The 21,948-nt window shown below is 34.6% G+C and overlaps 3 protein-coding genes across 4 annotated transcripts in view; 1 reads left to right on the top strand and 2 right to left on the bottom strand.

The window, feature by feature from the left end:
* Positions 1 to 189: 189 nt before the first annotated feature.
* Positions 190 to 1,883, top strand: LOC105230918 (protein Peter pan). Its single transcript, XM_011211940.4, has 5 exons — positions 190 to 653; positions 711 to 890; positions 948 to 1,132; positions 1,192 to 1,643; positions 1,710 to 1,883. The coding sequence occupies exons 1-5, from the start codon at positions 321 to 323 to the stop codon at positions 1,811 to 1,813; spliced, it is 1,254 nt and encodes a 417-aa protein (XP_011210242.2). The 5' UTR covers positions 190 to 320; the 3' UTR covers positions 1,814 to 1,883.
* Positions 1,870 to 2,928, bottom strand: LOC105230919 (uncharacterized). The gene has a single exon (XM_049461753.1). It carries the CDS (start codon positions 2,799 to 2,801, stop codon positions 1,935 to 1,937), a length of 867 nt encoding a protein of 288 aa, XP_049317710.1. The 5' UTR covers positions 2,802 to 2,928; the 3' UTR covers positions 1,870 to 1,934.
* A 3,018-nt stretch (positions 2,929 to 5,946) lies between these two features.
* Positions 5,947 to 21,948, bottom strand: part of LOC105230917 (protein neuralized) — a 40,276-nt gene continuing 24,274 nt past the window's right edge. For both annotated transcript variants that reach the window (XM_011211938.4, XM_011211937.4), the window contains exons 2-3: positions 7,898 to 9,717; positions 5,947 to 7,777 (exon numbers count right to left, since the gene is read on the bottom strand). In XM_011211938.4, coding sequence (XP_011210240.1) covers positions 7,517 to 7,777; positions 7,898 to 9,717 — 2,081 coding nt within the window. In that variant the 3' untranslated portion in view covers positions 5,947 to 7,516. The remainder of the gene's footprint in view (positions 7,778 to 7,897; positions 9,718 to 21,948) is intronic.

The raw sequence follows: 21,948 nt of genomic DNA, 5'->3' as shown, positions 1-21,948 counted from the left end.
AATATACATTTTATTAATCATAAATTGCCAATACCTAAATTTTTTATTTAAAATATGATATGTATATGTGTGTATGTGAAAAATTAAACAAAAAATTAATTATATAAACCTTTTTAAAAAAACGGATAGTCCATTCACAGTTGATAGTCATTAAAAGTCATTGTGAATAGCATTTAATTAAAAAGAAGAAGATTGTAAACACGAGGATACCCATGCAATTCATTCAAGTTTAGTTATAATTTGTATTCATTTTCAAATAAATCAAGTTGAAGTAAGGAGATTTTATAGTTTAAAAGAAATTTTTAAAGTGGAAAATAAAAATGGGCAAAACTAAAAAGAAAGCACATCCTAAAAAACGTACAGCAGCGTTCAAAGAAAAAGAATCTAATGAGCTGGTGGAAGCACCACATTCTTTTGTAATACATAGAGGGCTTTCTTGTCCCTATATCACTGATTTAACATTGGATTTTCGAAAAATCATGGAACCATTTACAGCATTACAGTTAAAAGAGAAGAAAATTAATCGCATTAAAGATTTTGTGGCAATGAGCGGTTTCTTTCATGTTTCCCATATGGGTATTTTTAATAAAGCCACATCCCAGTTGTCATTTAAAATTGTGCGCATGCCGCGTGGTCCTACACTTACTTTCAAGGTAAATTTTGTTATAAATCATTTAAATAATTAATGGAAACAACAAATTTGACAACAGGTGCATCAATTCACCCTGGCGCGGGATGTGCTTTCAACCAGCAAAAGACAATTTGTGGACGACGATATGTTTAAACATTCACCACTCGTTATTATGAATAATTTCACAGGTGATGGTAAACATCTTAAGTTAATGGCCAGCACGTTCCAGAATATGTTTCCCGCAATCAATTTAGCACAAGTAGGTTTAAATTCTCCTTATTTTTAATATTATTCTATGGTTTTATTTATAAAATAGGTAAACATTGCTACAATCCGTCGTTGTGTGTTATTCTCATATACACCGGAAACAAATTTAATCGAAATGCGTCATTACTCCGTTCAAGTGGTGCCAGTCGGCTTAACGCGTGGCGTTAAAAAGCTTGTAATGGGCAAAATACCAAATTTATCCAAATGTGAAGATATTGCTGATTTCATAATGCAGTAAGTTGATATCTTTTCATTAAATGGTATTTAAATTTAATATATAACGATCCTTACAGAGACGGTGGAGCTTCAGAGTCGGAAATGGAAGATGATGAGCAATCGCAGGTTGTTCTGCCACAAACACTTAAACGTAAAGGCAATTTAGAGGATAATAAATCAGCGGTGCGTCTGTTTGAAATTGGTCCACGCTTAACTATGCAATTAATGAAAATCGAGGAAGGTCTTCTAACCGGTGAAGTGCTATATCACGATCACGTCGTCAAGACGGAAGAGGAAAAAGAAACACTACGTAAAATGATAGAGAAGAAACGAAAACTAAAAGAATACCGAAAGAAAGTACAAGAAGAGAACCGCAAACGCAATTTGCGTGCAAAAGAGGAAGTGTCAGGTAAACGCAAAAAACATAAGAGCGAAGCGGCAGCTATTGGTGATGAAACGAAAGAAGACAGCGATCCCGAAAACGATGCAGAATATTATAAAGAAGAAGTTGGCGAAGATCCTGATGAAGGTGAGAGTCACATAACTTATTTCTTTCAAATAAATTTGTTAGTAATATATTGAATTAACTTCGCAGAGCTTTTCAAAGCTGAAAGCAATTCAAGGAAACGCGCCAGCTTACCGGCAAGTTTAAAGTTCAAAAACAAGAAGCTGAAAAAAGCGCAGGAAAAAAAGAAGTGATATATACATTTTTAAATATATTATTAAAGCTCAATAAAAAAATATTTTCTCCCTGGTTTACTTTCTTATTTTTACAAATTTATTACATCATTCTTCTTAAAAATATACATTTTTTGTCAGTCTAACTAAACATACGTTTCACTACATTCTTATATTGTTCGTTACTGGTTTTCCAACTTTCCCCTAAACGTTGATGAAGTTTAGCAAATTCTTTTTTTCCTTGATAATTTGAAACACTCTCAATAAGTTTCTGAGCTTTTTCAAATTCTTTAAGATGATAAAATGCCATTGCCCTTCGGTAAATACTTTTCTCTGTTGCATTTGGGTGCTCTTCTACAAACTTTGTTTGATATAGTACATCGTCGTAGCGCTGTTCGTTCAACAAACAAGCAGCTAAATTGGTCTGTATTTGCGTAAAAAGCATTTGCATTTCCTCACTCGATATACCATCTTTGTGTAGCGTTAAACCTTCAAAAGGTTTATATGAGATCAAAAATTTAGCGGCACGCGAAAAATAAGCATGAGCAAAGTAAGGGTACTGCTTGAACATAACTACGCCGTTTTCCTTGTAACGCATTGCGAGGGCGTACATCTCCGCAACATTTAATTTATATATTTCCTTTGTTTCTTCTATTTTTATTAGAGTCAATATGAATCTTATTTCCTCCGTCTTTGTGGCAATGAAGCAACGTGCACGTTCACCTACCACAAGTTGTCGCACAAGCAGCTCTACATAGCAATCAACCGGTGTGAGAGCACTGCCTATTTCTACTTTTTGCTCTTGTTCAATTAACTCATTGGATAGATATTGACTTTCACGTCCATTTAAATTTTGTACTTCTTCCACTTTTACCACAACTTTCGACACTAAATGAGGTTTATTCAAAAACTTGAAATTATCCAAAGATAGAACTTGCTTGCGCAAACCTTTCGCCGGCATAGTCCACTCGGTGCCAATATACCATGAAATTGGCATGTATTTATCCATTTTCAAGTAGTTTTTATTTTATTTTAATAAAAAGTGGTTTAAAAGAATTATTAATGAAATAAAGCACAATAAACAATCAATTCTGTCAAATATTATTCAAGTATTTTGGTTCAGCTGACATTTTTCGCAATTCACATTCAGGGCTGCCAAGTTAATTTATATAGCTTTACGTCAGAGAACGTAAATTATAGTACGTTCTCTGATCATTCAAAGTTTTAATTTGAACAATAGTTTAATGAGTGCGATAGTCAATTTATTTGATCTTATTAGCTCTCAATTACGTATTTTTAATATATATATAAACATATTAACTAAAATAAAAAAATCTATATTTTTTTATGTGTGCGGTGCACACCGCTAATAAACATACATATGTATGTACTTATATGAATACTATACATATGTATATGTAAATATGTATAAATATGTTTGTATGAACAAATATCTTATTAGGTTAATAATACAAATTATGTATTTCGATAAAAGTCCCAATAAATGACCATTGTGCAGAAGCACCCGGCTCTAATATATATGTACATACATTGCATTTGTTTCATTGTCTATGCACCGATTCTAACCTACATTCGAAGCCTTAAGGAAGAGACATTGAATCAATTCCTGTGACTTAAGCAGGAGCAATCTAATGTGCGATGAAGGGCACAACCCGTTTTCCAATAAATTCTAATGCTAAAATAACAACAACAATAGTTTTATTTAATTTCCGGTAGGCTTCTGTTTATACATACATATGTATGTATTTCAATATTATATTTCGATAGTAACAAAATTAAACGAAGAATTTCATTTTAATAGCACGTTCTCTCGATAATCCATTTCCAACATTCACGCACATATTTACATTGTACCTGAATTCACAGATGCAGTTGAAGGTCATCCCAAAAAGTGCTTCGAGGACTGCAAAAATGGTTGACATAATTGTTTTACATATGGTGGGGATTACTTTGAAAGCGACAAATGATTAATAATTAAATATTTTGTGTGTTTATTTATAATTTCTGGGTACTTTATCCATAATGTAGTATTTAGCTGCCATTTGTGCCATGCGACCTTGTTTCCAGTCATTTTCGGGAATACATGCATAACTCACATGAATTGATTATTGTCCGTATTACTTACCCACATTTTTTTATTAGATTGATATCCTTGTTATTATAACACATTTACAAATATACTCATATTTTTATTTTTTGGTATTTTTAAACTTTATTTTCTTAGCTTTATTCGAAACGAATATTTAGCAAGTCGATTTCAATTCTCATTTCATTATCAGTTTTGGCTTATTTTATCATGCAAAACCATTACAATCATGATTTTTATATTTTAATATTCAATTTTAATTTAATCATCATCGTCCATTGTTTTTATATAATAATAAACAAATTTCTTCAGATTTGTAATCTTATAATATTATATAATATAATTTACAATTACGAATCCAACACACCATTAATTCCATAGTGTGATCCGATGTGGCGCAATCTAAGACCTAGTCAGTGCATTTTAGTTTTTTTATTTAAAGTAATTACGTGACACCTTTATTTAAACATAAAATATATGCATTTATATCATCAGTTCAAAAAAATAATAAAAAATTAAGGCGAATTCTAACCACTAATGTCTTATGTCTTTAGGTTTGTTTGTATGTGTGCAGTAAGTTTTTTATGTTTAATTAGGTTTGTATAGTTCATAAATATATATTTTGTTTGGCGAAATGTATGTATACAACTGTGTTTTAAATCTTTACAAGTGTTGCATTGTGTAGAAATTTGTATTATTTTAAAACAAAAAATTATATATTCATATATACATATCTGTACTTGTACAATATAATTGGTTGTCGGCAATTTGTAAAAATAAATAAACGAGCGATTTCATGCGAGTTTTTATATTAAACATAAATCGTACAATTAATTGGCGGAAGTGTACTCGCACGATTGTCATTAAAAATATTTTGTTAACACCTGGTTTTCAATAAAGTAAACTTTTAATTCTGCTTTTAAATATACGTTTTTACTTCAAAAATAATAAATTAGGCATTTATCATTTTAAATTCTTTTTTTCGTGTTATTGCTTTTCAAATTTAAGTTCTTCCGTTTTTAGTTTACATACATATGTATGATTATTTCGTAGCTAAAATTCATTTTGATTTAATTTTCCTTTCAGTTTTTCCATATTACAATTGCTATTTAAAAAGCCTAAAAACTTCTAATTCGGTAGCATTTTATATTTTAATTAAAACTGGCTTTAAAATAGTTGGCTTGTCGTCATTTATAACAATCTTTTTTATATAAACTAGGATTTATTATTTTTATTATGATTTCATTTCCTTATCATTAGTCATGATGAATATATTTTGTTTTTTTGCATTTATTTCATATTGTTAAATCTCACTTTTCTTTCGTGCCTTTAAACACAATTTTTATCATATTTAATTTTTTAATTATTTATACATTTATTTTTTAATATTCGTTGACTAGAAATTAATACAAAAAATAACTTAATACTAAACATAAGCATATATAATTTTCTCAAAAGTATAAAAAAATATTCAAGTCTTAAAATAGGAAACTAAAACTATCTTGCTCAGTAAATTGTTCATTATAAATTTGAGGAAAATACAATACAATAGATAACAAATCAAATGACAAGTAGAGGTAATATTTAACATGCAAATAATCCTTAAATTTCTTTTAATGTATAGCTATACTATTTATTGTACAGCGTTTTAATAAATTATTGAAATGATTTTTTCTTAATAAAATATAAAAGTGACTCTGTTTTTTTAATATTATAAAAAAATAAACTAACAGTGTTGCCACTTTATACACATAAATAATTATGTTTGTAATGTTTTTCATTTCCTCAAAATATTCGAAATTTTCATTATAAAAATTTGATTTTTTATACATTTGGTGAAAAACAATAAGCCGCTTGTTGTAATCTGCGTATATATTTATGTACAATACGGAAAGTATTTTCCTTTCCAACCTCGTATAATCCGAAATTTTATTTTAACAAAATTACACAAGCATCTTAAAAAAAAAAAAAAAAATACAAGTAGATAATGCTGTTAACATTTCTAAGGTCGTTATTTGTGATTCATTGTTTTTTTTTTTATATTTTGTTATTGTGCCATTAATAATAGCAAATAATATCATTTTTCTTTTAGCATTCAAAAGTTTTGTTGTAACAGTTTGTGGCAGTTTTGTTTATACATAAAAGAAATGTGGCATGCAAGAAACTGACTTTTACATGTTTCTTTTATATTAGGCTTCAGAAATGCGCTTTGACTTGTAACTAGGAATTTTTCACGATTTATTGAAAATGCTGAACTAACGGTAAATAGAGAGTGTGCAATACCGATAGTAACTATCAATAAAAATATTATGTGATTAATTGAGCGAGGAAAAGGCTGATTTGGTCACTAACGCAATTTAAAAAACTTCTGGTTGACACTAAACATAAACATTCCGAAATACTATCAGCAAAATTGTGTATTTATAATTAATTTCATGAAAGAAAACTATATGAAGCATCTTAACGCACAAATCTAAGGCAAAGTTTCAACATTCAATCAGCCTTATAATTAATCACACAATATTAAGTAAACTTTAAGTGAAACAAATAATTTTTGGACTTCACATTTTTGAAAACACCATAAAATTGAAATATTTTTGCATTAAATATTACTAATTACAGTATTATATAACTACATTTCATTATAATTTCGTCGCCAATAAAGGTTGCTTAAATTATTATACTATTTTTTTTTGCTTTTCTTTTATAAAATCACAAATTTAGAATATTGGTCGGTTACAATTGTTATACATATAATTATTTCTTATTTTGTTATTTGCGTTTTGCATTTTATCTTTTGAGTTTAATTTAAATTTACAATTTGCATGTTAACAGCGTTCAGTTTCAATTCTTGGCGGATTCTGAACACTACTCTGCATTTGGTCTTTGTTTGACGTAGCATTATATTTAAGTTCTAACTGCTAGGTACTAAATACAAAATCTACACGTGTCTGCTCTGCTTTAGAGTAAATGCGTTTGTTGTTTTTCTTTTGCTTTTAAATCAGATTATTATTTTTTCGCTTTTTTCTTAAAGTACTCTAGTCTGCTTTTTAATGTTACTAATAATTTAATACGTTTTAATTACAATTTAGTTTATTTTTAATCATAAGTGCTGTGTTCTCTTATATTTCTGGACATTTTTTGTTTTTGTTTGTGTTTTTTTTTTTGTTATATTTTTTTATTAATTATGTTTGTAGTCTTCTAAGAAAATTGCGAGTTGTTTAGTCATTCGGTCATATATCGATTACCTTTCATTCATCTCATCTGTCTTTGACTGCGAGTAACAATTTGTATGCTTAATTTAAGCACATGACGGTTTTACTGTTATCTAAAAGCGTTTTTCACAATTGTTTGCTTTCTTTTGTGGTATACGCGTATTATATACTTTGTTAGGAGGCAATTTCAGCTAAAGTAGGAATTACGTGTTCATCTTACACTCTCACGTTCTCATTGTTTTATATATTATTGTAATAATTTAACGCTTTGTTGTAACGCGAAATTGTTAATTTAAAAAAATCGACTCTCCATTCGGCATTAGCGTAGACTGTTGCATTCCATTTCACCTGTTTTCAGGTTAATTTTTTGTATTATTATGTTGGTGTGCCTCACTGTGCCGTTCACGTGGTATACGTACGTATAACATCACGTATGACGGCCCTACATAGTGGACACTGACCGCCGCCGACGCCACGCCACTGTTCGATAGCGCAGTCGTAACACATGCACATGTGTCCGCACATGTAGAGCACCGAGTCGATTTGATTTTCGTAGCAGATTGTGCATTCAGCGCCAGCGCTGCTATTGCCACTGTGATCGACGGTGTCTTTCCATTTATTCATCTCCTGAGTGGAATTGCAACCGTTCAACGAGGACACAGGCTGCAAAAGAATAAAAAGGAAATAAATAAAATTTTAGGTTAGAATTGTTGGCAATTACATATGTATATGGTAGTATTTCAGCTTATGTAATAATTTGATTATAGTTGCACTGTTACTCACCTCAATGTACTGATTATTGGTCATCGTTGTCGAACAAGCGCCAGCCAGTACACCCGATGTTGGTTGCCTTGTCGCGCTCACGCCATTACCGCTACCACTCACACTATTCAGCTCGTGTGTCGAGTTCGCAGGTGGCAAATTCACAACCAATACAGTACCGCCACCGTTTGGCTGAATCTGTATGAGATCACCACTTGATGGCATACTGATCATGTGACCGGTCGCCGTCGCCGTGGTATTGCCATTGGTTTTGGTGACGGGCGTGACCGTCGACACCGTCGCTGCAGGTACATTACAATGAGTTTGCGCCACTACCGCCGCATTAGCCGTCATGGAGGCTAGTGTCGCCGCCGAGCTGTTCATGGTGTTGTGTGATGCCACAGTGAGTGCGGAGGTGTGCAGCATTTTGCGCGATTCGGACATTTGACTATTCAGACTATTCATCGATTCGGCAATTGACATATTGCCGTGTTGTGGCAGGCGTTGTGTCGACGGTGCGGCGGAGAGCGGCTGTTGTGGGTAATTAACCATATTGGGCAGCTGTTGGCGGAACATGCGCACCGACTGTGTGGAGCCGTAAACATCGAGGAAAGCCCACAGCTGCAGCGATTGATCGACATGCATGACAACAACGGCCGGGCCATTGTTTTTGCTAATGGTCACCTCACCATTAGGCGCGACAAAGAAGGCGATCTCGTCACCACGTTGTGGTTGTGAGGCGATATCCTTGCTCACCACCCAATATTCGGGACGATCAAGCAGAAAATCAGAATCGTTGGGTAAGTCGGAGGGTTGCAGACCCGCCGGATTGCAAGAGGTAAGGCCCAGCGCCAAAGCGCCCAAGTACATTTGTTCGGTTTTAAGTATTTGTACAATCACCTTTTCGCCGATGCGTATGGGACGCGCTGTGAACACATAACCCTGGCAGAAGTCATTTTCTGTGCGTGAAGCTATGAAGCGATCCATGGAGAGACGCACATTGCGGCCTTTGGTAATGTGAAAGGGCACCGGTATGAGGCGACCGTTGGCATTGTAGCGTAACGGTGGCAGACCATTGGCCATATCTTGTGCAAACGGCATTTGTTCCATGGAGATGTTTAGCGATTGCATTGAAGGCAACACATGACGATCCAAATCCTGCTCGACAGCTGGCAATGAGCGACGCGATTGCTGATGTGGGTGATGCGGATTCAGTGGTATTTGTGGACCAGGCAATGTGCCACCAGCACCAATAACACCACCATTGCCGGCAGGTAATGCTACACCGGCGGCCACGAGCCCATTACCGCTCTGTTGATACATATAGACGCGCGAATCTAAGAACTCAATCGCAGTGCAATTACCATAGATGTCCACCAAAGTCCAGAGTAAGCCACGCGTATCGATGCCGCTCAATATGACACCCTTCTCCACGTTATTGATGCCGTAGATCACATCCCCAGCCGAATTGACGTAGTAATAAAGTATGTTATCCTTTTCGCAATACTGTTCGTGCAGCGCTTTCGCCCAGAAACCGGGACGATTCGTTAAGTCGGGACACGCGTACTTAGGCAGCGCACCCTCCAGTGTTGCCGGATCGTTGCTGGTGAAACCGAAACGTATGCCGCCATTCCAATTGTTCGAAATTTCTGAGAAACGTACACAAATGCGCTCATTGATGCGCACCGGGCGTGCTGAGAAGGTGATCGCGCGGCAGAAACTTTCGAACCGACGCGCCAAAGTGCCGTCGCGTGATATCCGTATATTGTCGCCGTGTACGGTGTGGAATTGGAGGGGTGGCAAGTTGTTGGGACCCGGGCAGGAGGATGGTGAGCGACGAACTGCAAGGAAAAAAGCATACAAATTATTAGATATATTTATTATAAATATAATAAAGATTATATGTACATGTATGTGTGTGTATACGAATTGGAGTCAGACTCCATTATTGCTCAGCAGTTTTGATGCCGAAATTCGCTCTAGTTGCCTAATTTGACGGATCTTTGCAGTGAATAAAATAATTTTCTTTTAATAATAATACATTTTTATTCCCAAAATTTATTTTTTTTAATAATAATACATTTTTATTCCCAAAATTGTTTTTGCAGACGAGCTAGATATATGTATGTATGTATATGTATGTAGTATCGGCAGATATTTTTTTTGATTCGATGATTTTTTCACATGCACATACATATGTATGTATTATGGGTATGTATGTAAGTATAAAAGAAACCTCCGCCTATGTAGATTATGTGCTTAAGCACAATTAAGTATTTTACATTGCCACATATACCATATATAGTCGATCGTATACATATATGTATAGCCACATGCCTAACCTATTTTCAGCATTTACATACATATTTGTATAGACACACAAGCGTTTTCTTAAATCCTTGTCCACTTGAAAAGCAAAAAGCAGCTGGCGCATGCCCATTTTCCAATTTTCGAAATAAAGGCAAAAATGTGAAGACATGAAACGTGCAACAACAATTGGTTACTACCTACTCAATGCTTTCTTTGTAATATTTCTTCCTTCTTTTCGACAAACCAACCGACACCAAGATAGCGTCTTCTGCACCAACGTTGTTGTTATCCTTGCCGTTGTTATCCTTGCCAGGCAACCGGTTCATTGCCTGTCCTTAATTTAAAGTCGGACCAAACCAACAGATGCTACTTCACAATACTTGATCCTTGCGCTTATCTAAATATAAAAAGGCAACAACAACAACATGCAATAGCGTAGAATGATATCTGCTACCTTGGATCAATGTGTCGTCAATGCTACAACACATATACATACATATGAATTTACTTGTGCGCATGCGTATGCGCCAACATATAAAAATTCGTGGTTGTGTGTGTGTTGGCATGTTAATTTCACTGATGCGGGGCTGCGCGGCTGTTGAGTTCATGCCTATTTTTGGCTTTACTTTCTGAAGGGTAGCTGCTTGTTGATCCCATTATACATTTTATTTTATTTTTTTCGCATTTTTTTTTTGAAAGTTATTATGCGCGCAAGTGGCACGCGTCCGGGAGCGTCCTTATGGCGTCGTCGTTGAAGTTGTTGCGGTTGATTTAAATTCAATTTTTTCGCCTTTGCCTTTGTGCGCGCCAGCCGTCACGAAAACCTTTATGCATTTTAAGTCTGTATGTATGTATGTCACACTACGCCATGCTATGTTGTGTGATGTGTTGCTCTTTTGCAGGCAGGCAGCAGCAGCCGTTTGACAGTAGGTGAGTCGACGCATTAACCGCCTGACCGTCTGTCGAACGCCGAACTGTGCTGCTGGGTGCTGCGGCTTGCAGTTTTTACTTTTATTCTTATTTTTTTAACATTCCGTTGCAGCAACTGCTGTTGCTTTTGCTAGCACATTTGCAAATTAATTATTTGCGCCCTTCTCCATCATTTTAAGCGCAGCTACTGCTTTATAAATACACTTATAAACATGTGTACGTAAGTGCTTGTGTAACATAAGTTAGGCTATGTTGAGTTGTTTGCAGCGGCATGCTTCTATTTTCGCTTAAAAGAATTCGCTAAGTAATTAATGACATGCGCTAGCCTATGAAAGTTGGTCGTTCGGTCCCTTTGGTAAGTTTCTACATACATATGTACATATTTATGAAGAAAATTTATGTATGTCAATTGTTTTTGCGCAAACTTCACAACTTTGAGTTGCTTAATCGTCCTTAAAGCAGCTCCTTATGTTCTTACACATATGTTTGTACGTGCATGTCTTCCCTACACCAACGACAGATATATACATACATACATACATACATATGTACTACAGACTTGGAAAACTTTTTTGACCTTTAAGCCACAAAGGAAACAACTGTCGCTGTGGCGCTTAACCACAATCGTCATTTGTTTGGCGTGCTGTTGTCGCACTTTGCTTGTTGTTTTTCTGTTGCACTTTTTTGAATACAGCAACTTTGGTACCAACAATTTTTATTATTCCTTGCTGAAATGTAACCGCAAAGATAAGTGATAAGATAAACATTTCTTTACAAAAGCAAAGTTTGGCAAAATTTGTTTACTGTTCAAGTGTGGCTTCCTTTTGCTCTTATGATATTCGTGCTCTCGTCAGATTCTATTTTTAGTCGAGCAACTTTGATAATCTAATAATTTGGTGATAACTGTAGGCCTAAAAGTTTCATTAACCTAACTAAAATGTGTAAGTACACACATACATATATGTATGTATGTATGTATAGAAATATATTAAAGTATGTAAATTTATCAATGAATTGCCACTTATAGTTTAATTTAATGAAAAGATAGCTGCGATTGGCTTGTCGGGCAAATCTTAGAGTTATTAATTCATATGAGTATGTATGTAAGTGGTTTTATTGGAATGTGATTTGATAAAAAAATAGTAGATATTCTATTATTATAAATGATTTAATTCATTTTCTATTAATTATTTTTTTTTTCTATTTTTTTCATTCATTAGAAATGTGCTGTTTTTCACTTTGCGAAAATAATGTATTGGTCCGCATGAGGTTCAGTTTAAAGCGATGTTTATGGGAATATATTGGGTAGTCGAAAAAGTTTTCACTAATTTTTGAAAAGCTGTAACTTTTTTCCAACTTCCCCGAATTATTTTTGACAAATGAAGCTTAAAATCTTACCTTTTTAACACTATATGGTATGACATCATAATGTGATTGGTAGCACTACATAGAGATATACGACTGCAACAACATCTATTGAGAAAATACGACAATACTTTTTCGACTACCAATATTATTTAGTTTTACATACATAAAATCTGTGTACAACTTGCATACAAATTTTGTTGTAATTTAAAAATCGGCATCTGAATTATAAGTTAGGATAAAACATAACGCCGTCTTGCAAAAAACTCTACAGAACAACTCTAATTATTCGACTTATTCGAGAGTCGACTTAAGTTACTTTATTAATATAAAGCGGATTTTAAAGTTTGTAATAGAAATCCAGACATTTGATTTTTTTGTAAATAAATATTATTTTTCTTTATACACAAACAATTTGAAGTGCGCCTTAAATACTCTCACACACGCTCAACTCAACTCAAACACTTTTGATAACACTCATTTCTATTAAATTGTACTCAAATGCAAATAAGCGAAATTATTGAGTGACTAATATTTGTGAATGCTTAAAAATAAATATTTGAGTGAAAAAGTGCGATCACTCAGAACAGAGTGTTCTTCAATTGAGTGGCAAACAAATAGAGAAAGGTGATTTCTGCAACCCCTTAATTGTGAGAAAAGTAGCACAAACGCTCAAACCAAGAGAGAGCAGAAAAAATGCATTTTATGCGCCACAGGAACTAAAAGAGTCCCAATAAAATGAAGAATAACTTTTGTTATAGCGCCCTTATGCAGACGCTAAACAAATAAAATGAGGTGGTGTGAGTGCAGAGCAATTTTTCGGGGGTTGAAAAGTTAACGTAAAATCCCAAATAAAGGTAAATTCACAATGCAACTGCGAGTAAAATGTACATAAAGGGAAAGACAAAATACTAAGTAAAGGCAAATGGAAACGGCAGATGTTCAAATTTCCAAAAATACACGCACGTAGCTACACACACACGTGTATACAAGCACATGTGGACACACAATGCAAAGTTGTAAGGAGATGGAAGCAAAAAGGAACTGAAAATTAAATACACATGTGCATTAATACATATCTAGATGTGTACATACACGTCTTACCTATGCATGTATATTTATGTGTGTGCATAGTTTTAGAAAATATTAATTTATTTTACAAGAAAGTATAACTACCTAAGATCTATTTAAAATCGTAAAAGATGACGGATAAATAAATTTTTGAGGTTAGAAAAACAAAAAAAACTGCAATATGTAATATTTGTAATTATTAATATTTCTAGAGGGGTGTTAAATGCACAAATAAATACACACATGTATGCAGTTAATAAGTTGCGCTGAAGTGAAAATATTAAGGGGGCATTAAACCGGGACTTAGACACGCTTAAAAACGAAATTCAACACCAACAACGGCTGAAAGCAAAATACAAAGTACACTAAATACAACTGAGACACGGGCTCAACCAAGCATATGAGCTGGGCATACACATACATACAATACAAACATAGGAACTTATATGCACGCAAAAGTAGGGGGGGCCAATATTTAGGGCAGACACGGCTTGGTGAAAATCAGAATCTTGTCTCATATAAGACAAGCGGGTAACATACAAACATACAATATATCATATTTTAAAGGTAAATATGTATCTATACACATACATATGTATGTATGTATGCAGGTATATGAATGTCTCGCTTAGCTCAATGTGTAAGCTAAAACCGGCAGCAACCGATACGGATATGCATAATATGTACGGGATGAATATTAAGAACACATCCGGTCTCTCAAGCCGCTGAAGGGGACACACACACACACAAATTCAAATCAAAACGATATATTAAGCCAGGATGAGAAGAAGTCTTCGACCGTAGAAAGGAAGTAAGCTGAGTAAGAGCGCTGTTATGTCTACGCAGCAGCAGCAGCAGCAGCAACAGCAAAAAACTGGATGAATAGCCAAGTGGAGAGTGCGATAGTACTTCCGGTCTTGAAGAAACACACACATACACCAACAGACTCAGTCTAACCAAACTCAGCTTCACATGGAGACTGCAATCAGCTGGCTGTTTGATTATAGGTTGTGGTAGATAGCAATTGTTGTTGGTATTCTAACAGACACACACATACATACATTTGTGCGCGCTTCTTTACATATCGACATATTGTAATGGGTTTGCATGAAACATGTTTGATTAAAGCGCATGAGCAGCTGCAGGTTCAAGTGCATGCGGTAGCAGTAGTTTGTGATGATGTTGGTTTAAATGCGCGTATGTATGTTATTGAAGGCGACGGCTCCAGTATACTTACAATGTGATAAATAGGTTTATTTTTTATTTTTAATATAAAAACAAAAAAAATTATAGCAAACTTTTAGTGATATAACATAGATCCATGAAGAATAAAAATTGTTGTCCAAAAATAATTGAAATAGCGGGTAATTTCTGTTCTTCAAAAAAATGTTGATATTTTTCTGTGGTTATTATAAACCCTATACGGAATATTTTTGAATAATCTCTAAAACCTATAATTATCCACGCTGAAAGAGCTCAAGGACCTTAAGCAGGGTTTCCACGACTGGAAGAATCCTCAAGAAAACATTTTTAAATTAGAAAATGACAAAGTTAATATTGCGTTAAGTTTCATAGGCAATTTTTTGTTCAGGAAATATATTCCTTAAGTTACTAATTCGTGAAAATATACAAAAAAATTTGTTCAACAAATATTTTGGACTATGTACTATCTAAGAATTGCTGTTTTAAAAATTATGTAACCTAACTTTCATCTTTCCAGCGTTTTAGCGGCTTCAGCGCTAGGCGCCATTACTTTCTAATTTTAAGGAACTGTTGACCTTCCTCCCTAAATCGCTTGCAAATACAATAAACCAATGAAAATTAGAAAGGAAACGCTGTTACAGCGCGCAACGGCACATTAAAATCAGCATTCTTTGCGACAATTCTTCAGCGCTTCCAATGGATGAGCACACGCTCGGTTGATCAAACAAACTTGCCGTCCCTTTAAACAAATAAAATTCACTGCAAAAATTCACAAAACTATTTGTGAAAATTGAAAGCAAAATAATAAAAAATGCATGTATCTGTAGCAAGGAATTTGAATTTGAAGAGCAGTCGCTTGTTTGTCTACAATTCTAAAGGAAGAAAGATAAAAGCAAGAACGTTAAAAATCGCAAAGCAACAAGCAAGCGCCAGCGACTTCACTCTTTTGTCTTTGTTTTTTCTATATGTTTTTAAGTTTTGATGTGTAACAAATAGGTAATTATGACTTGTAACTAATTAAAGAATCAACAGTCGTTGCATAATTTGTTATGAACAGAGTTTCAAGCGAAGAAAACTGGCAATATTCGGCGCGACTGGGGCAGATAACGCTTGCATAAGTATGTATGTCTGTATGTATACAAAGTACAACAGACACATAATCTGCTCAATAAAAAGCAAGATTACATGCATATCCAAGGAAGTTTCCAGCATTTTGTGTTTCTAAATGAATATTTACAGTTATAATGCAAGCAAGCGACCATAACTTTAGCTGTGGGCAACTTTTATTGGCTATTGTCAGAGTCTTGCAAGCATTCCAGCAATGTCGGCGATAACGATTATGCACAGAGGACTAACTGCGTCAGATTGAGGCATTCCTGCTGACATTTATCGTGAAGAATATGTATGTGGAAATAAAAAATAATCATAATTTCTCTACATGCTTCAGCTTATGAATAGTCTACGGCAGCTAATATGTGTAGAAATAAATAATAAGCACATTAATAATGTGCAACAAATGTCTAACATAGCGTGCGAGTGCGTGTGTGGCAAGCTTATTAAATTAACACGGAAGTCGCCAGCAAAACACATGTGAGTACATACATACATATGTATATACACACATAAACACATCCATACAAATATATGCACATAACATACGGCTGAGAACACTTGTCACTCGGTTGCACTCATGTCTCCGGTCAAAAATTAGTACGTTTTGTTTTTGCTTTAATATTTTGCAGTTATATTGCAACAACAAACTACAAATTGCCGCTTGTTTTACATCTAATATTATTTATATATGACCATTGATCATTGATTCATTCATTCATTGCATTGCTTGGCGCGCCTCATTCATGCGCAGCACTTGTGGCCAAAGAACGTTGCTTGCGGAAGACTTGTTGCTGTCAACAAAGCGACAACAACATCTTTTAAATACTAAGGCAGCGCGGCTAGACCGACACTTTAAAGCTTCGCATTATTACTGGTCACGGCTACTACATATTTTCTGCTTTAATTCTATTCTTTTGCTATGGAAAAAAATTTATATGAAATACGTGATTTCCTTTCGGCGACACGGACTCCGTTCAATTAAACGTGCAAGCATGCGCCACGTACTATTTATGAATGAATTTTTGCTCGTCTACATACATACACATACAAATATTTACTATAAATGCCTGACATCTTTGCCATTGCAAGTTTACTATCGTATTTAATGCATTGATATATATTTTTCTTTCATTATTGATGTTTAGCACTTTTTGCGCGCAGTTGTCCACTTCCTCTAACAGCAGTTGCCCATTGCTTCTTCGTTACATACATATGTATTTATGTATGTGCGTAAACAACTTCTAAGTTAAACTCTAATGCGATATTAGTGTTGCATTAACGCTAATAGCGTTTTCACAGCACGTTGCACTTGCTGCCGTCAATCAAAGTTATTGGCGAGTCGGTGACAATTGAAATGAAAACATACTTTTCAACATCCGTATGACGTTTCTTGTGGATATTTTGTCAAATAAAAAAAGGTTTCAAATGCAAGAATTTGATTTGATTCGGTCAATTTCCGACAAACAAGCAGCTTCTTCAGAAAAAAGAGACATGGGCGAAATGCCGGTTCAATATCTCAAAAATTGATGGGACGAACATGCGAAGATCGCCTCAACTTGTTACGCTGATTTTTTATATACTTTTAAAAATATTTATTAAAAAAATCAGCTGATAGCATTGTACCGAGATTCCACACCAGCTTGATTTGATCGCGGGATCGTGGTTGAGTAGAACGAATGGTTCTAGTTCCTCAACAGCCAATAACAAACATATTGAGGGGCACTTCCCAGGCTTGTCAAATCTGTCTAAGCAAAAGGTTTATGAACTCACGTCACATTCACTCAATGAGTTTGCAATGCAATACTATATACATACATACATGTGTAAGTACATATCAAAATTTGAGCTGCAAACTAAAAGTACGCAGATTTGAAGCAAAAAAATATTAAATAAATATCAACAATTAAAAAAATAAGAAAATAACTGCAATTTATGGCAGCTAAAGACGCTTAAAATCACTTCACGCAGTTTGTTGGCGCTGCCCGGCGATGGCCACTTCCGTTGATTGCACAATTTCAGATTGGATCAGTGGAGCGCAATGGCGCAGAACTACACATAACAACATTTGAATGTGAACAAACAATAAAAAAGGGAAGCCACAAAAGCGAACTGAAGCAGCAATTTCTGCGAATAAACCGCAATACTACACACATAACTCTATACTTACATGCCACTAAAACTGTAAACAAGTATTTATGGCAGAAAATCAGCCAGTCACAAGGGAAGGGACAATGCAGGCGAATTGCGTGCTTGTGCGTGTGTGTAGGTAACTAAGAAGCGGCAGCACAAACGAGTAGTCAGCAGCTTAGTTGCACAAACGGCTGAGCAATGAGTGTGATGAACTTCTTAATCTGTGAAAATGTGCACAAGGCTTCGACGGCCGACTGGCTGAATTGTTGTGGGCATTGCACTTGTCGGCGACTGCGGCGCATTTCCGCTAGTATTTTATTTGTTTGCAAAACTAGGAGAAGCGAACCAAAAGCAATGCGCACATTTGAATTTTATTGCGACAAATTGTAGAAAAAAATTTGCAGTGAGAAAATTGATAGCGCTGACATTTCTGAAAGCGAGAATAGAGGCGCATGAGTGCAGCAGCAGCAGTTGGACAATTGTCATACACAGGCGTTGAGGTCAAAGTGGAGTGCAATGCACTGCTGCAACGCTATTGGACACACAGTACTTAGACTCGTATGAAGCTTTGGTTATTCGAAACCACACAAGCCGATTACGTCAAATAGCTGAAACGAGCTATTCGAGCGACACGCTTCTACATAACGAATGCGAATTCGAGCGTAGACAAAATCGGTGAAGCAGTCAGTCATTCGACACCTTTTGGAAAGTAAAAAAAATTGTATGTAAAATAATAGATAAATTGCAGACATTATTGTTAAGGCATGTAAAACAAGTAATGCATAACGAGACATCCAAAGTTGACCAACGATTTGTGGCGAATTTCAGTTTGCGATTTGTGACATTTGAAGGCGATTGGAACACAAGCAAAAGTGTAATAAATACATAAGTATGAAAGGAGATATGCATAAAAAGTGAGGGTGAATAGAAAAACTTAGCTAAATAAGTTCTTAGACTCTATTGTTATTTTATAAAATAATTTCAGTTTTCTAAATAATAACTGATTTGTGACCTTTTAAATATAAATTTTTTTACAGCAATATATAAACTATATAACATAAATCTATTTGCGTTGCTAAATTAGGTCTTCATCGAATTTTGTATTTTTCTCAGTTATATAAAATTAACGACTGCAACGACATCTAATGACAAAATACGAAAAAACTTTTTCGACTACCCAATATAATTATCTAAATAAATTTGTATTCATAAAAATGACGAAAATTACGTTTCTAGCTGTAGTTATAGAGCTGTGGAGGCAATTTCTTTGAATTTCACATACATACATATGTATATTAAAATATTTTTCGACTTCAATATTTGAATTATAAGCAAACTCTACTACAATTTTTTCCATTTTATTTTGAATTAATCATGTTTCATTGCAATTTCCTAAAAAAATGTTTTAGAGCAACACAATAAAAACCGCAACAGCGTTGAGTGCGAATGGCCTTAGAACTCTTGACCAACACAGCTTGACGCTTGCTGGAGCGGCAAAATTAAAAACTAACCGACACAATTTTCTCTCCTATTGTGTGTGTATGTATAATAACCACATAATGAGTGTTTCTTTAAATTAATTAAAGCATAGCTGGAGCAAAAAAGTTCACTTCTACATTAATATACATACAAACATATGTACAAAAACAAAAATTAAGATAAAAAGCATGCCGCTGTATATTTATAAAAGCACACATACATTGATACATACATACATATGGCAGTTGAACCCATTATTTGCTCGAAGGCCAAATAAGTTTTTATATTTTCACAACATCCACAAACACCAACAGCAAAAAATACTTTGAAAAAGGGGAACTCAAAACGCGCTGGGAGTCGAATTGCATTTTCAGATACTATAAATATCGTCATACGCAACACATTAACTAATGATGTGTTCATGAGGTATGAAGCTGAAATAAAATCTATAAAAGCGGGATGTTATGAGCGAAAACAGATTAATTTCTATAATTGAAACATATGAACTTATGCAATTTCGTACGTCACTTGATTGTGCTTAAGTGCACACTACATTTTTATGTGTGTATAATTATCTACGAAGTAATAAAGAATTATGGATGCGTGAAGTGGCTCAAGTCTCAAATTTATAATAAAGCGCAATGGCGTGTTGCTATCGTTTCTAGCTGCAGCCAAAGCTGCTTGAAGCCAATGCATTAACAGAAATTCGTTTTTAACGCACAAGAAAATTTTGGAAAAACGACCTACAAACGAGCTATGCAATAGATATATTCAAAACGTAAACAAAACAAATACAAAATATTTATTAACGTGTTGCAGCGCTGATCTCCTAATGTACATATGTATATATTTTATATACATTTGTATATCTCCTGCCTGCATTTTCAACGGTTCGATAAACTGAGAGCGGCCAAAACGTACGAAATTGTAACGTAGAAGCCTAGCAAGGTAAAAATAATTCCGCGGTGGCTTCATTCGCCTTGATTATATACATACACAAACACTCATATATTTATAGTTGCACTGCATGCACAATGCTATGCACCAGCAGCTATGTACGCCCGCAGTGTTGATGCGATTTCTCAGAAGGGGTCGCATGCTTCAGTGCCCAAAGTATGAACGCCTGAAGATATGCCTATACACGTGCATAAACAGTATCTGTATGTATGTATGTAGGTATAGGTAGAAAACGAAGCAACAATTTGAAAGAGTCCGCGTAATTTCAAGCAAAGAAATAAGCATAGAAAATTGTTGGCTGTGGTAGGGTGGCATGCTGATGGCTCATTATAGACACACAAACACATGCATACTCACACGGCGGAGCAGAAACACTATTCGGTATTTTTCTAATGCCAAAGAAATGTTTTAGAGCAGAAAATTTTATTTGGTGTTGTTGAACTGGGAAGCAATTTGAGCGACCAGAAAAATTTTATGCTTGCTCGCGATGCCCACAAGCTAGCAGCTGCTGCTATAAAGCTAATTACATACATCTCTAAGCATACATATACATACATACATATGGTATGTATGTGTGTTTGATCCGCGCCGATGAGGTAATTTGAGGCAACGAACGAGCAGGCAGATAACTGGATAAAATCCAGTGGATTAAATAAATAAAAAAAATCATTAATAAAGAAGTAAGCATAAGTAAAATACATTACGTATGCATATCCAATAAACACACGAAATGCTGCCAAAGATTCCCAAAAATATGAATTCATTTGTAATATATGGTAACATTTCGAAACTAAGTCTGTTAGCAACCAATAAAACTTCTTGACTTCATACAAAAAGCACAATTTGGAAAATTTCTGTAATAAAAATCTAAAATCAGATTCAAAACATTTTAAATTTCACATTCAGAATCAAAATAATCAAAATGGTTCAAAATAAATCGAAATTTCTTCAAATAATTCCAACAAATTTTGTAAATTTTTTAAACAATCTAATTGAAAAAAATTGAATTTTTTTTATTAAAAGCAGTTTCACTTCATTTTATACACTTCTATAGTTTATAATTTTGCCTAAGCAAGCCACTATATTCGAAAAAGTCGTGACTGCGGAATCACACACTCAACATATAATTAACTCTAAAATGTCATTCATAACCTCAAATTAGCTAATCTTAATTTTACTACACTTTACAACCTATCCTCACAATCATTCACTAAACTTGGGTGACGTTGACGCATGCGCCTACACAAAACACACATGTTCAGCAAATTAACATTTCAAATTAGAAACAGAAATGAGTAATGATTAACTAAATCACTGCACCACGCGACATTTTACATTTTGCGTAGGTCAATGCAGCCAACGCCTGCACCGTCTAATTCATACTATAAACATATTAGTAAGCCAATGGGGTGCGTATCGACGGGTCACGTGCCACTGGCGCAACACTGAAACAATAACAACAGAGCCAACAATAACTAAAGGAGAGCAGTGTTCCAGTGTGGTGTTAAAGCATT

Source organism: Bactrocera dorsalis, unplaced genomic scaffold, assembly GCF_023373825.1.
Source record: "Bactrocera dorsalis isolate Fly_Bdor unplaced genomic scaffold, ASM2337382v1 BdCtg101, whole genome shotgun sequence".
In the NCBI taxonomy this organism is placed as follows: domain Eukaryota; kingdom Metazoa; phylum Arthropoda; class Insecta; order Diptera; family Tephritidae; genus Bactrocera; species Bactrocera dorsalis.
Note: the sequence above shows the minus strand (reverse complement) of the source record. Positions and strands in the feature narration are given on the sequence as shown.

Bases quoted from the DNA above. Each gene is read 5' to 3' on its own strand.
- LOC105230918 (XM_011211940.4), top strand. From the start codon at position 321: ATGGGCAAAACTAAAAAGAAAGCACATCCTAAAAAACGTACAGCAGCG. The intron at 654-710 runs GTAAATTTTGTT...ATTTGACAACAG, and splicing joins GTCCTACACTTACTTTCAAG to GTGCATCAATTCACCCTGGC. The intron at 891-947 runs GTAGGTTTAAAT...TTTATAAAATAG, and splicing joins CCGCAATCAATTTAGCACAA to GTAAACATTGCTACAATCCG.
- LOC105230919 (XM_049461753.1), bottom strand. From the start codon at position 2,801: ATGGATAAATACATGCCAATTTCATGGTATATTGGCACCGAGTGGACT.